This window comes from Myotis lucifugus, unplaced genomic scaffold, assembly GCF_000147115.1.
Source record: "Myotis lucifugus unplaced genomic scaffold, Myoluc2.0 scaffold_3, whole genome shotgun sequence".
Taxonomy (NCBI): Eukaryota; Metazoa; Chordata; class Mammalia; order Chiroptera; family Vespertilionidae; genus Myotis; species Myotis lucifugus.
In genome coordinates, this window is record NW_005871051.1 from 29,623,275 (window position 1) to 29,639,553 (window position 16,279).

The following is a 16,279-nucleotide window of genomic DNA, read 5'->3' on the forward strand; positions in this document are numbered from 1 at the left end:
TTTTTTGAACGTGATGAATCAGAGGATTTTTTTTTGAACGCCACTCCATCCTCTTTTTTTGTCTTAGATTTGGAAGACTTTGGAGTGAAATAAGGAATGGCCTGTTTTATGTGTTCATTTTCATAGTGTATTCTTTTACTGCTGCTAGAAATCTTATCCAGATTTTTTTATTAGTTGGGTGTCATAGGCACCCATTAAGGAATGCGTTTTTTATTGATGGTGACAGCAGTCTGTCCCTGACACAGCCTCTGAGTTGGAGCAGAGAAGACATTCAGAGAGGATGTTTGGTAGAAAGGAAGCACATGCAAGCTGTTCGTTCACCGTCACCTTCCCAGGGCTCCCCTGCCTGTGATTTGGGGATGTGCATGCCAGCGGCTGCCTTCCCTTTCCTTGGTTTCAGAGATGTCCAGACAGATGAGCTGACTGCGTCTGGAGAGAGACTCTCCCGTGGCCTGGTTCCTGCTCGCCAAGGGCATGATCCCAGGGATGACCCTGACCTTTTTACGCAAACCTGTATTGAGAAGCACACATGCACTCTTTCGATCCCAATTTCAGCCGCCTGCCATTTCCTGGGTGACACTGATCCCCTTGGCCGTGGAGTGCAGGGTGGCTGCCTGTGCTGACAGTAGGATGGGAGCCCACGGACAGCGTGGACTCAAATTAGGGTCCTCCTTCTCCCTGCTCGTATGACCTCGCACAAGCATTTAATCTCGATGACACCCTGTATCATTCATGGCAATGGTTATAAAACCACTCCATCATTTGTTTAGTCAGTAAGCCTTTTTTTCTGAGTATTTGCCAGGTTACAGGAAACAAAAAATGGGCAAGATGAGAGCAGTCCTGGCCCTTGTCAAGCTGGTGGCGCAGAGCTGAGGGGCCGGCGGGGAGGAGCTGCTGTGGTCTGGCTGTCCGGGCAGCACCGTCACTTAGAAGCAGAACGGAACCCTAGGTGTTCTTTTTTTTGTAGCCACATTACAAGGAGTAAAAACACACTAAAAAAAGCAAGTGAATTAATTTTAATAATAATATTTTATTTAACCAAGTATATCCACAATTTAATTATTTTAGCATGTAATCAGTATAAAAAAATCATTATTTTTTCACTTAAACCTTCAGAACCTGGGGTGTAATTTACACTCACAGCAGGTCTCAGAACTGACCACACGTGAGCCTCGGTGGTCACATGGGGCTTGTGGTGACGCACGCACAGAGCAGATCCAGCGCAAGGGGTCTAAGCTGACAAGGATACCCAGGGGAAGGAGGGGGAGGCCAGGAGGGTCTCCTGGGCCCGGGGAGCACTGAGGCATGGGGGAGTAGCTGCCCTTGTTCGGTCCACAGTGCCTGGGAACCCTGCAGGGGGCGTGACCTGGAGGCTCCTGCTGGGCAGGTGGCGAGGGGCCACCTGTGGGGCTCCAGGTGGTGCTGTCCACGCTGTGGCTGAGGCCCTCGGGGAGGCTGCACCCTGAAACACGCTCTGAGCAATGGCAGTGTTCAGGAGTCGGTGGGTGAGCAGTGGACAGGAGTATGGGAGAGAGGCCAGAGGGGAGCAAGAACAGAGTGTGTTCCATGGAGAGCACATTAAAAAGTGTTGGTGAGGGCCCGGCTGGCGTGGCTCAGTAGTTGAGCGTCGACCTGTGAACCAGGAGGTTATGGAGGTCATGGTTCAATTCCCTGTGAGGGCACATGCCTGGGTTGCAGGCTCGATCCCCAGTGTGAGATGTGCAGGAGGCAGCCGATCAATGATTCTCTCTCATCATCGATGTTTCTGTCTCTCCCTCTTCCTTCCTCTCTGAAATCAATAAAAAATATTTTTTAAAGTGTTGGTGAGGGGACAGAAGGCCAGTGTCCCGTGCAGAAGACCTGTGGTGGTGTAGGTAGATATAAACATCTCCATAGCTTCAACCCGCACTAGCTCCGACCCCCCGGCGCGAGCGTGCCCACGCTCACACGCACTATAACGCGCAGTGGTCATAGCACCTGTGATCTCGGGGGTGCTGGCTGGGCTTCGGGGTCACGTGCCTGAATAAGAAGCAGCTGCAGGATTTTTATTGTTGCTCATCCAGAAATTCCTCTCTCTCACTGTGTCCTTGCACGGGGTGTTTGTGTTTTGTGATGTGTCCGCCATCTCATGAAGGGATTGGCTGTCCATCCCTGGCCTCACTCTGGGACCTGCCTGGGCTTCCTGGGCAGGTGATTGAATTCAGTCTAATTTTCTTTCACTGCAGGAGAAATCTCACAGGCTCAGTGAAGTCCGTCTCCAGACCAGGGAGAGAGCCCCTTGGGGGTGTGTCTGTGGTTCTCCCCTCCAGGGCAGGACTGGGTGGGAGTCCAGGCTGGGCGCCCGGAGGGGACGGAGCGGCCCTGCTCTGCTGAGCAGCCTGAGTCCCCGAGACAGTGAGTGTTGAGGGGCGGCCCGCGGAGGTGTCACCGCAGCCATTCAATGATGACACTGTCATCCCTGCCGCTGGAAGCCTGACAGAGAGGCAGGGTGAAAGGGAAGAAAAATGAGGCGACCGAGAGATGATATTAACTGGAAACATTAAGAGGGATCCCCAGCGCACTGGAAATTTGTTCTGTTTCCATTTTTTTCTTTTCTTTGGATGAGGGAGGTTTTTTAAAAATTCATTGTTATTGTTTTAGCATCCCAATATATAGTCGTTTCACTGTTTTCTTCTGCCCACATTTAGACTTCATTTGGTTCTGGTTGGGACTCAATTCCAGGCCGGCCTCCCGTGAAGTGTGGCTCCCAGCAGCCTTCCTCAGAGCCGCCGTGGTTTGTGAAGACGGGAGAAAAACCCAGCCAACTTCCCTCCCCACCATGATCCTCCAGCTTGTTATTCCGTTGACTCGGTATTAAATTGCATTCTGTGTCCATCATTATTAAAATGTGAAGTGTGTCGGTCACAAAGCATACATTTCGGGGCAGTTAGCTGAATAATTCTTTTCTTTATTATCCCAAATTACTGCTGCGCTCTGGAGAGGGGAAGAGTTTAGCCAATTATTGCCATTTGAGCTGGATTTGTGGGTGATTAGCTCCTGGTCGAATCCAGTCCCGGCCAGCGCTTTGAAGCCAGGGCCCTGTGATTTTCTCAGCGGTGAGGTAGGAAGAGACGCGGCTAATGACAGGAAGGTCGCGCGGGTCAGCTGACCTGTGTGTGGCGCAGGTTTGGGTTTCGCAAATAGGGCATCGACAATAACAAGTGTGTCCCTAACCCCGCCGTGCATAATCGCGGCTTTATAGGATTGCTGGAGATGCTGACAGCTCAATTAAAGTGTAACCCTTTGTACCCTACAACCTGGCAGAATGACAGAAATATCACTAACCAGAGAGGGGAGGGGTCGAGAGGGAGCTGGTTAAAGAGCCAGAATCATCTCCAAGTCCCCTTGCCCTCCCGGAGCAGAGCAGGCTGGAGAGAAGCCTTGTCTGTGGTATGATGGACCCTCTGGAGGAGGCCAGGGCGGAGGTAGCGCTGTTTTGTGTGTGCGCCCGCGCGCGCGTGTGTGTGTGTGTGTGTGTGTGTGTGTGTGTGAGTTCTGTGGAATCGCTTTAAACTAGATAGAACATTAAAACTGCCGAAGTGGCAGAGCCCACGTGTACTCAGCCCATTGGTCCGTGACTTTTTTACCAAAGCTTACATCCAAGCATCATGTATGTGAATCTGCTAGAAGGCTTCCATCTGGGGAGGATCTAGGGAGACCAGTTAATTGGGGTCATTTTCTTGCACACAGTGAATTGAGGGTCCTGGGGGTTGGGACCTCAATGTATGGATTTGGGAGGGGACACATTTCAACCCGTAATTCCTTCCCTGACTATCTGCTCTAAGTTGGCAGCCCCACCCACTCCTTATCGCCCTTCTAATGGTGGGTATCATCCTCCAGCACGCTGTAAGTATTGTGTTCTTCCCCCAGGCAGAGAGCCCACTCTGTCCCCAGCATAGAGAACAGTCTTGTGGCACATAGTAGGTGCTCAATAATTACCAATTGAATACATTTACTCGTTCGAATTCATTATGACTTCTTCCTCCAGAAATGATTTCCTCCAGGATAGTAACTAAGTCGCAGTTCAGTTATGAGACCCGAAGGCCAACAATGCCTACCCTGCTGCCCAGCTCTTTGCTATGGCTCTGCCTGCTCTGAAACCACGCGGGGAACACAGGGCTATGACCTCGTCCTGGAACATGATAAACAGTACACTGTCGTTGGAGCAGCAATGGCCAGGATCCTGATCATTCTTTTTTTTAATGCCTTGAAAGTACAAAAGTGACTGCATTAAAGTTAAGTTTGATACTTTCAGTTTATATTTATGATCCTTACAAGAAGATATCCTTCTCTTTTCTCCATCCCTTTCTGTGCGTGACATAGTTGCATTACACAGGGATTTTTAAATTATTATTGGTTATCAATAATAATAATAATAATAGGACCAAGAGGACCAGTCAGAATGAACATTCCTGAGATGGAATCCTGGCCCAGCCGCACAGGCCGGGATGACTTTGCTGAACTTCTCTGTACTTGGTTGGATTACCTGTGGTTCATTTCTCACTTGCATTTCTGTTGTTGGATATCAGGTCTCTTCTAGGATTACGTGGGTATCCTTGGTGCTAATTTACTGATTGTTCCTGTAAGAGTATTTTCCACACCTTGAGCCAAGAGCCGCTGTGACCAGGGTGTTTCTGGGCCTGGCCATTCTTGTCACACTTGCTTCCTCTGTGCCCTTCTGCTCCCTGGACTGTCTGGGTCAGTTAGCCAGGCTTGGCTCGGTGGCCTGTTAATGGAGCGGCAGGATGTTACTCCTTCCCCCCTTTTTGTTTTATTTTTATTATTTTACTTTTTACTTTTAGGTTTTCAGTGCACTGCTTTGATATTTAGAGATGAGTGGACTTTTGGAGCCATTTTAGAACTAGAAATCTCTGTACATTGGAATGGTCATTTCAGGACTGACCCTGTGCCAGGGACTGGAGCCAGAGCCCACTCGGGCCCCCTGGCCCCCAGAACTCCCAATCTGTGGGGGGAAGCCAGTTGTGCCTGCTTGGGGTGTGCTGGATTTGAGGTGCCAATGAGTAACGAGTTACCCAGAGAGGGAATGAGAAGCGAGGACTGGAGAGAGTGGGGAAGTGACAGGAGTGTGATTCGGTGGCCTGGAGGGCCTGTGTGGTGAGACCCAGGTCGTTCACCTACTGGGCTGGGGCCACAGGTGTGCTGAGGGAAGGGCCCTCTGAGCTACAGCAGTTACCACCTGTTCCAGCTCCTCCTGTTCGTCTGCTCCAGCTGCCATAGCAACCACCACGCCTGGGGGCTTACACCACGGAAATGAATTGTCTCGCAGTCCTGGAGGCGGGAAGTGCCAGTCCCGTCTTCTCCCTGTGTCTCTACATCGTCTTCCTTCTGTGTGTCTGTGTCCTAGTCTTTTCTTACAGGGACACCAGTCACACTGGAGTAGGGCCTCATGTAACCAGAATGAGGTCTTTAAAGGCACCGTCTTCAAATACAGCCACATTCTGAAGTGCTGGGGTTAGACTTCAACGTAGGATTCAGAGGATGTAATTCAGCCCCTAACAGCCGTTACCTAAGGGTCCGATGGTGCCTGCTCAGTAAAGCCTGGGGAAGCCCTGAGCCCATGGGTGTAGCTCAGGATGGCGGGCATTAAGGATACAAGAAGGACATTTCAGGGAGAAAGAACAGAATTTGCCAATTTTAAATCAAGTGATGGCTGCTGGTTGCCTGTACATAGTTTCAGATCCTAGAGCTGGGCCCACAGTCTTCTGTAAAGGGCCAGATAGCCAGTATTTTAAGCTTTGCAAGTCACCTGGCCTTTCCTGTAACCACGGCCCCACCATGGACAGGGTGAATGCAGCCATACGTACAATTGAATGTCACAGTGTTTCGATTATACTTTATTTACAAAATAGGCAGAAGGTGAGATTTGGCCCACAGGCCAGCCGGTGCAGGCTGTGGGATTCCCGACTCTAGCGGTAGTGGAGGGGCGGGCGTGGAGAGCTGGTGAGGGAATGAGTGCAGCCCGGGACTAGGCATCTGACACTTCACGGGGCTTGCTGACGCCAGCACTCGTCCCTGGCCCGCTGCGAGAGTGAGGGAGGGCTGCCAGGAGGCCTCTGTGCAGACTCTGCCCCCAGACAGTCACTTCAGTGGTGAATTTCCACTCCCTCAGGTCCAGGCATGTTCTTGAAAACGTGTATTTGTTAAGTGCAAGGCACCGCTTAGTGTAATGAGGGAGCAGGTACCGGCTGGTGCGTTTTCATTCTGCAGGAGCGGGAAGTAGGAGAGATGCCCAGATGGACCTTTTTCCACAGGGAGCTGGAGACGGGGAGGGGTTCCCTGTTCCTGAACCAACAGCCCCTCTGCTTCCCCAACTTCCATCCACCTACCACCCCCCAAATACGCTTTTCTAGTGTGTTTTTAAGTCAATTAATATCAAAGTTAAACAGGGGAAATCTTGATTAGAATAAAAGTAGTAAATGCAGCCCAGCTGGTTTTGCTCAATGGATAGAGCATTGACCTGTAGACTGAAGGGTCCCAGGTTCAGCTCCCATCAAGGACATGTACCTCAGTTGCAGGCTCGATCCCTAGCCCTGGTTGGGATGTGGTGTGGGAGGCAACCAATCTGTGTATCTCTCACATCGATGTTTCTTTCTGTGTATCTCTCCCCCTCTCTTCCACTCTCTCTAAAAATCAATGGAAAAATATCCTCGGGTGAGGATTAACAACAACAACAAAAGTATTAAATGCAAATGTGAAAATCAGGTGGTCGGTGTTCATATTCTGGGTCTCAGGGAACACTGCCGGCTTTTCTCTGACATTTTAGAAATTCGCAGACCCCTTTACCTGCTGTCATGAGAATCTGTTCGAGTGTCAACGCGAATCCTACGGTGCTGAGGGACCACTAGCAGGTGTTCCTTACAGAACCAAAGAAGGGCTCCAGCCTCAACCTCAGGTGTTGTTTCTTTAGAACAGGGGTCCTCAAACCACGGCCCGCGGGCCACATGCAAATACAAATATTGCATTTGTTCCCGTTTTGTTTTTTTACTTCAAAATAAGGTATGTGCAGTGTGCATAGGAATTTGTTCATAGTTTTTTTTTTAAACTATAGTCTGGCCCTCCAACGGTCTGAGGGACAGTGAACTGGCCCCCAGTTTAAAAAGTTTGAGGACCCCTGCTTTAGAAGTAGAAGCATCCAACACTTCTGAACTCATGTGGATATTTTAGGCCATGGAAAAACCAGTCTTTCTTAAAATATATTTTTATTGATTTCAGAGAGAAAGGGAGAGATAGAAACATCAGTGATGAGAGAAAATCATTGATCAGCTGCCTCCTGCACAACCCACACTGGGGATCGAGCCCGCAACCCAGGCATATGCCCTGACCAGGAATCAAACCTGGGATCCTTCAGTCCGCAGGCTGATGCTCAATCCACTGAGCCAAACAGGCCAGGGCAAAACCACTGTCTTTTGAACTTGGTAATTAGACAGCAGTTGGCACCCCCAGCTTGGTGTCACTGCTCAGTCCCACCCACACTCCCCTCGGCTTCCGGTCAGCGTGTGCGTGGCCTCCAGCAGCTGTTGACCCAGAGCTCCGTGCTCCCTGGATGTGCCGTTCATGATCCCATCTTTAGGGGGAGCAGCCCGTGGCCATCGTGGCTCCCTTGCCAGGTGGGACCCTGGCCATTAAATGTCCCCTCCCTGTGTCATGATGATCTCCCAGCTAGCAGATGCCAACACCACCTGGTCCCTCAGACACGTAACAGGCTGGTTCGCCTGGTAGAGACCCCGTCCCTGATGCAGTCAGTAAGTCTTTGTTGGTAAATAATTGCTATCGAGCAGAGTTTTAATATAAATTTATGAGTGGTGTTTTATCACACCTCGGGGCTGCAGGGAGAGCTGAGTGATGGATTTCAGATCGCACTTACATTCATTACATTAACTTTGTAAGTTATTTAAAGCTTGCACACTTAACATTGCTTTTGGCTTCCAGTGACCTCTTGGGACTAGGCAAGGAATACACATGACTAATAAGGAGATTGCAGCCAGAAGACAATTCTGCTCTTTGCTCTGCCATAGAAAGGGTTCCTTGAGCCAAAAAAAAAAAAAAATTAAAAGCCAGAAGTGCCTGCCTGGAATCTGATATTTTGGTTGTAGATCATTAAAGTTACAGACTTTCCAATGTGAGGGTAAATTAGGTGGTAGCAATTAGATCCGCATTTGCCATTTCCAAGTAAGATCAGAGGAATAGTTGAGATGTCACAAAGCCCTTAAATCTCTTACTGTGCAAACAAGTGAAAGATGCTAAACCTTGAAAGTTGGTCTGGAGGTGCAACCGCCTGCTCTCCCGCCGCCATGTTTACTGTCGCTGGTAACAAGCCCGAACGTGGTGGTTTATAACCATCGCCATCTCGTTATCTCTTAGGAGTCTGTGGCCGGGAGTGTGGGCCAGCACATATCTGCTCCCCAAGGTGCCTTCCAGGGCAGGGCGTCCAGGGTCACTTCCTCGCTCACGTGTTTGATGCCGGCCGGTCAGCGGCAGTTCTGTGCTCCTGACATGAGAGCTCAGTGCCCCTCCGTGTACCTCAGGGTCTCTCTCATGCCAGTCTCTGCAGCAGAACCCTCCTCTGATCTCTCACAAGTCTGCTGGGCTCCCAAGGCATGGAAACAGGAGCGGCCAGGCCTCTGAAGGCCTTGGCCAGAGTGGTCACAGCGTAATTTCACCACATCATATTGGTTAAATGGACATAGGGCCCAGGACCACACCCAGGAGCTGGGCTTTTGAGGGTCATCTTTGGAGACTGGCTACTTCCGTCTGACCTCGCACATGCAGAATACCCTCACCCCGTCTCCAGATTCACAGTCTCATCCCAGCATCCGGCTCAGACTGGAAGCTCAGGGTCACTGTCTACATCAGGTGCATGTGTGGATGAGACTGCTCAGCTCTGATGCTTTCATCTAAAGACCAGGGAGCTTGAGAGCCAAGTTACCTTGCGCGCGTGCGCACAGTGCCACAGTGCCGACACAGACAGGTGACCTGTAGCCCACAGCACTTCTGAGCCCAACGGGCACATGTTCTACCCCACCCTGCTCTGGTCACAGGGAGTGTGTTCTGCTTGGGACGGGGGCATCCTCCTTCGCCCTGGGCTCTGCTGTCTAGGCCGGCCTTCCTTTTCCATAAGTTGTGGCCTGTTGTCACATCTGTGTGGCTTTCTTAGCCTGCTTCCTGCTCCATGTACGTCGAGTGCCCAAAGTGAAAAGATTCATTTTGAACGTTGTACCATTTAGTCATATGTGGCATATAATTCCTTTAAATATCTTGTGGGTGTCCTTTGTATCCAATGACCGTCCATTTCATTAGACAAGCCAGTCCACAGCTCCTTATCTCTAATATACAAATCTCTATTGGAAGGGTCCATGCGTTCCTGCCCTCAGTCCTGCTGCGTTCTCATGGGGCAGCGTGTCCGGCTGCCAGACCTTTGGCGGGGTCTGTATTCTGAGATCACGTCTACTGACACCCCCTGGATTTGATCTTCATCCTCAGGCCAGTTCTACTGGCAGGAGAAGCTGGGGGCCAGAGATGATTTTCTCATGGTTCAGCCCAGCATGACTTTTAAATTGGAAACATTTTTTTCTGGTCCTGCTTGGAAACTCTCCTTGGGGTTATTGGAGCCAGCAGCCAGGCTGCTGGGCATCCCCGTGGGCAGCAGGCCTGGGACCGTTCTGCTAGCCAGAGCACAACTCGGCTCCGTCTCCGTCTCTAACCTTGGGTAGCACTTTCCTCACGCCCCCTCAGCCTCCACTGCAGCTACGTCCTCACCAGCCTCAGCCAGCGCTGGTGCCAAGCCTGTGGTTTTTATTTTTATTACAGCAATACAGGATGCTAGCTCTGTTTTTCTTATCTATTGTTGCCTAAGGATCTACCCCAAAACTTACTGATTTGAGAAAACTTATTTTATTATTTCTCTTAATTTGGTGGTTCAGGACTATGGACAGAGCACAGCAAGGCTTATCCAACAGAGCTCCCCAGAGGGAAGCTGCCAGGGTTTCTGTGGGTTCCAGCCTGGTGTAGGTAGCATCACTCCCTCTGGTTCTGTTGCTTAATGTGAGTCTGGGCGTTTCCAAGTCAGGGTGGGATGATTTGCCCAGGGCCACGAATACCACAACTCATGGTGCATTGGGAGCCATCTTGAGACCAGCCGCCAGGCTGGCTGTGCATGCTGGGGCTAGTTACATAAGCTCTCTGTGCCTCAGTGGCCTCATCTGTAAAATGGGGGTAATCCTAGCCATGACCATCAGGTCCGCTATAAGCTTGCAGCAGGTTCATACTTTAAGGCTCTTAGAGCATCTCCTAGCTCACAATGAATCCAATATTGTTTTGAAATTTTAAAAGTTTACAAACAGATGTGTAAGTCACATGAGAGTCAAATAAAGCATTAACTATAATTAATGTCTGCACTGTGATGGCTGGTCAGGGACAGTCTTAAGCAGGAGATCGGTTTTACATGTTCTGAAGTGGCATCTGAGGGATAGACTACGGATGCGTTGTGACATTCTGCCGTGCAGTTTTGCCCTGGGTCACACGAGATCAAAGAGACTTAGAATCATAAGGGCCATTTCCACAGGCCGAAGGGAACTGCCCGCAGTGTCTCCGGCAAAGAGCCTCCTGGCTTCTGTCATCTTCTGGCTGGTGGGATGGCAGCTTCATAGCCTTTCAGAGTTTAACATGAGCTGTTTTAGGGTTTTCCATTTTCTTGGTACTTAAGAGAGAAACTGTGTAAGTCCAGGAGGACAGAAGCATGGGGCCTCAGTCTGACGCAGCGAGGCCCTGTCCTGGTCGCATCGGTAAATGTTTGTCCCAGGGCAGGCCATGGTTCACTCTCTGCCCTGGGCACCTTGGGGGATGCTGTGTTCCGAGGAGAGTAGCACAGTGCAGTGGATGGAGAGGGCAGGGTGGTTGGGCCTGGCGCTGCCCGTCAGCTAACAGTGACTTTACCTGTGTGGCTCAGTCTTGTCTGTACCGAGGAACCACAGTAACTCTGCTACCCTGACCTGCTGCATATGGGGAGCAAGTGAGGGATGAACGTGACGTGTAGAAACACGTCAGCGGTGTTAGCGTTCAGGCATCCAAGGAAGCGTGCCTCTGACCTGGCCCAGCTCCGCGCCATGGGCAGCTGGCACCTGGGCTCAGAGCAGCTGTGATGTTAGGGACAGGGCGGCCAACCCTCAGTTTCTACAGTCTTTTGGGGGTTCAGGGAAGAGGTTGGGTATAAACCGGCTTGGCCGAGGGTGGAGAGCGGAAATATGGCTCTTGGGTGCCAGGCTGTCCTTCGGGCCCCGCTGACTTTCGCAGCATTTGAATAGTACACGTAATCGAGATGACCCTCCACCGGGAACCATAGAATTAAGATTGTCAAGATTTGGACTGTCTTTCACCAAGAGATTATGCTTTCCTGGCACCACAACAAGGCAGCCTGCTTTAGTTCCCCTCTGACGTCACCTGCTCACATCATCTCCCGGCTGGAATGTTCTCTTGATCCCTTAAGCAGTATGTCCTTCTAGCCCTCACTGGGGAGAGGAGGCCTGTGGGTGTGGGGTTGGCTCCGGGCAGCGCCCACAGCGGGCCTCCACATGGAGCCCTGGGGTGAGGCCTGCGTTTCCTGGAGCGGGAGTGGCAGGGCTTTCTGAAGCCCCAGCAGCTCTCAGCCACCAGTGACACTGCAGTGACCCAGGCCCTGGTGGTGGTGGAATTCGCTCTGCACTGGGCCGGGAAGGATGGAGCCCATGGCAGAACTGGGGCAGGCTTCGCGATGCTGAGTTTAGAGATCGTCCAGTCCCCCTGGGAGGGCAGTGTAATGATTTGGAGCGACTGCATGTTTATTACCATGTCCCTCGTGTGACCGCCCCGTCCCAGGGGCTCTTCCTGGTTCATGCAGTGCAGTTGCACCCCTTGGTTTGCAGCCGCACTTCCTGGGGCCTGTTCGCTCGTTGGTCTCGGGGCCACGTGTCGTTTAGATTCTCAGAAATCAAGGGATGCCATGTTTTGCTACATGTTTGTTTTTTAAAAATAAGAACTTGCAAAAAAGTGAAGAACCAAGGTTCACTGTTAGTTGCTTCCAGCTTTTTGATATTTCCCCCCAGAAACAATATTTAAATGGTGATCAGAGTCCCAAACCAGCTCACAATCCATTCTATTTGTGACATTTGGCATAAAAAAAAAGTATTGTCACAGTGCTGGTAACTAATTGGAACTTGAACTTAATTATCACATAAAGATGCTTGCTTGATCCCGCCCCCCGTATTGTGGTTCCTGGGGGAGTAGCAGGATTAGGAGACAATACAGCTCCCAAGGGCACTCAAGGGCACCTCTGCTTCTTCAGGGTGTCGAACCCTGTTTCTTAACCCACAGCGTCCCTTCAGCCTCCATCCGGTGAGTTAACGAGCATCAGTGCTTTCTCAGTCAGAATTATGATCCTGTGAGTTCATACGTGGGCAGCGAGAGGAAGAGCGAGGACGGGGGCCTTCCGTTCTCCTTACTGTAAGTGGGCAGGAGGCAGGAGACTCCAGAGATGAAAGCTGAAGCTGACATTGCCCGAGCGAGGCAGCCGTGAAGCCCCAAAGGGAAAGAACGTGGGAAGCCAAGGTCGTGGGCCCGGCAGAGGTCGGTGCTGGCCATTGGGCTTCCTAACCCAGGGAAGGGCACAGCTTTGCTGGGAATTGGCAGTTAAAACAAGAATCCATTCTCATTGCCATCGAAGGAAAATTGGAGTTTCAGTGTGAGAGTATCCAAGTTTGAATGCTTTTCATGGGCCCCTAATATGATTTCATTAGAAATGGGTTCAAGTAAATTACACACGATTCATCTGTTAAATGCTGTCGCTATGTTTGCAAATGGAATTTCATTTTTAATAAATTCAAAATAAAATGTTCTCATTTGCCAAGATCGTAAGGTAAGAATACAGTTAATGTCTTATTTGTAGAAAGGGGAGTTTAGGTGTCCTTTTGTAAGACATTCCTGTGGGCGTTCCTGTCAGCTTAGAATAAGAAAGGTACACTGTTGCGCATCACAGCGGTTTGTGTTATGTCTGTTAGCATCAGTATCACCATGTCAAGTTCGACAGGCACATCCACACCAAAGGAATCTGGCCGAATATATACGTTGTATATAAAAGAGGAGAAAACCAAATCACTGAGCTAAAAATAAGTGTACTTTCCTTTTAAGATGGCAGTTAAAATGAAAGTTTAAAATTTCTTAGAGTCCACACAAGACCTTATTAATTTATCCTTGGCTCCCTGTTCCTCCCAGGGCATGTTGCTGAAGCGAAGCGGCAAATCGTTGAACAAAGAGTGGAAGAAGAAGTACGTCACCCTGTGCGACAACGGCGTGCTCACCTATCACCCCAGTCTGCACGTGAGTATCGCCCCTCAGAGCGCTGGCAGGCGCCACCTCAGCGTGGACACTGTGCGTGGGGGTGGGGGGTGCTCACGGCAGTCAAGCCCCGTCTCTGAATTGAAGTCGGCTCTGGTCCTGTTCCACCATAAGATGAATAATGTCCCTCACGAAGTCCGATCACGCATCTCTCTCTTCCCCTCCCTAACGGTCCACCTGTGGCTCTCTAATTAATTCTACGGAGAATTTCAGCAGAAGGCACAGATGAGAGTACAAAGACAGGCGCAGGTAGTCAGAGAGGAAGGGGGAAGAGACTGTCTCTCTGAGAACCGAGAATAAGGGGCACACGTGCATGGGAACCTAGGGTTCGCTCTGAGCAGCTGAGGTCAAAATAAGTTAAACGCAATCCGTGACTCAGTTTTTATTGTCAAATAAGAATACATGCCCTAGCCGGTTTGGCTCAGTGGTTGGAGTATCACCCTGTGGACCAAAGGGTCCCGGGTTCAATTCTGGTCAAGGGCACGTACCTCGGTTGCAGGATTGATCCCCACACCCTTGGGGCGCATGCGGGAGGCAACCAATCCATGTTTCTCTCTCATGTCCATGTTTCTCTCTCTCTCTCTGTCTCTCCCCCTCCCTTTTACTCTCTCTAAAAACTCAATGGAAAAATATCCTCGGGTGAGGATCAACCAAAAAATAAAAAAATAAGAACACATACCAGTTCCTAAGGCAAGAGAAGCTTTTCTGTCTGTGTTAATAAAATCTGTTACATTGGTGATTTATATGAGATGAAAAACAGAAGTAATCTTATTATTGGGGGGAAATGCAGACATTCTACCCACAGTGAGTTTCTTTGGGGACCCTGATAAAGGCAGAAGATGGGGTGTTAGTCCCATAGCAGCACATTCCTTGAATCTTGCATGTGCAAGATTCAGATAAATGTATAGATTCTAATATATAGTGTTAGCTGGTTAATTGATTGCATCACTGTGTTAAGCTTTTAATTTAAAAACTTAAATACTTTTAAAATTGCGCAGTTATTGATAAGAAGTTGGAAATAAACAGATTGAAGTAAATGAAAATCACCCCAAAATACTACCTGGAGAACATGACCACTAGCATTTTGGGGGCGTGCTTCTCCCTCCACGAGCATACGGGCACCTGTGTAAGCTGACTGGCCCCCACTCGTAGGCAATGATGAATCATACGTGCCTTCGCATGTCGGCAAGGAAATGGGCTGTGTACCCCGATTCTTAGTGGTTATAGAATGTCCGTCGTGCAGGTATATCCTGGTTGGTTTAACACTATCTCCAAAAGGGACATTTGGCAAATAAATGCACTTTGAGTTATCTTTACCAAGTAGCTAATCAAAGTCTTCTGTCCACCTCCGGGCTGTGTCCATTTCCCTCTGACATGTCCCTAGCAGCTGGCCTCCTGAATTGCGTCTTCTGCTTTGGGTGTATGTTGCCGAATTCCTGGGAAGAATATTGGTTTTATCTCCTCTGGCGATATGTCAGAGGGGACTTTCCCACCGCACCCTCGTGAACATTTACCTTAAAAATAAATTACATATTTCCCAACGTGACAGGTAACAAGTGGCGTCCTTGCTGGGTGCACTGCCCCCCTTGTCTTGCAGCAGTGGCTTCACCTTTCAGAGCCGCGCTGGAAACCAGGAGTTCCGTCAGCATCCCTGACATGTTTCTGATGGTGGTGGGAACCTCCCAGGTACACGTTCTCGAGGGGACTGAGGAAATTCCTTGGTGCTTGGTTTATTTGGGGATGAGAGTCAGGTTGCTTCTCCAGGTGGCCTGCCTCAGACCGGTGCTGCCCGTCCAGGTCTCCAGCCCCTGCCCATCAGAACCCCACAGCAGCACAGGTCTTCTAGGGGTTCTCTCCCCAGCGCTGCTGCACCGGCAGGGGTGCGGGGGGCTGCCCTCTCCTGGCTGAGTTCTTCCCAAGACCCCGTGAGAGAGCAAAGGTCTAATTGTTGACCAGGTTGCTCTGTGCCATTTAGAGAGAGAAGTGCAACCAAAACATTCTTCTTGCTGGACTCACTGGGCAATAAAAGATGAGATCTGAGTGATGATGCCATTTCAAGGCCCCTCACTGTCACCCGCTAAGCCCAGGCCTGGCCGCAGGGACCTTGGCCGCTTCCTGCCAAGGACAAAAGTGGCAACAGCTGTGTGTACAGAACATGCCCGTGGGAGGGCTAGCGCCTTACTTTTCAGTCCAGCCTCTAGCTTATGTAATCACCATCAGTCCCTCAGAAGCCCTCCGCACAGGCTTTGTCTTGGATGCCCCAGCGTTTGCCAGGCCCATCCTTCTTTCTGTACGTGCGCACGGATATTATTGGAATGTGGAAAAGGAGCACCGTGGGGCTTCGTTACATAATCACATGGCAAGCAGGAGCCCACGTCATTGCAAAGTGCAATCCAGTCAACGCCAGGGTCCTGGGCCTGAAGTTATGGACGCAGGTACAGAGCTGCCTAAGGGAGCGGCTGAATCCACGAATGATTGGAATCACTCAGAGGTGGGAGGTGGGGAGGTGGTGTAACCTTTATTGTCAGCCTTCATCGATTCTGCTTTCACCTCCTGCATTGTGGGCAGAGAGGAGGAGACACGGCACAGGAGGCAGCTCTGCCGGTGGCTTTCAACCCCGGCTGTCTTAAAGATCAAGTGGTTCCACAGTGGGTGCCCACGTTAGCCACAGGGCACGGTGGGGCAGGGTCGCCGAGCATTTCAGCGGTGCTGAGTGGGGGATGTCCTCAGAGAGCCTACACGTCTGCAGCGTTGTGTCTCTCACCGAATGTGTTCACCAGCTGTCTGGGGTGCACCTGGGCTGCCCCCTTGTCAGAAGTTGGAGCCCAGGAAGTTCAGGTCACATGTCCACCCC

The 16,279-nt window shown here is 50.4% G+C and overlaps 1 protein-coding gene across 1 annotated transcript in view; it reads left to right on the forward strand.

The window, feature by feature from the left end:
• Positions 1–16,279, forward strand: part of AGAP1 (ArfGAP with GTPase domain, ankyrin repeat and PH domain 1) — a 256,941-nt gene that overhangs the window by 88,078 nt on the left and 152,584 nt on the right. Inside the window, exon 6 of the mRNA XM_014464050.1 lies at positions 13,303–13,407. Within this exon, the coding sequence (XP_014319536.1) occupies positions 13,303–13,407 (105 nt within the window). The remainder of the gene's footprint in view (positions 1–13,302; positions 13,408–16,279) is intronic.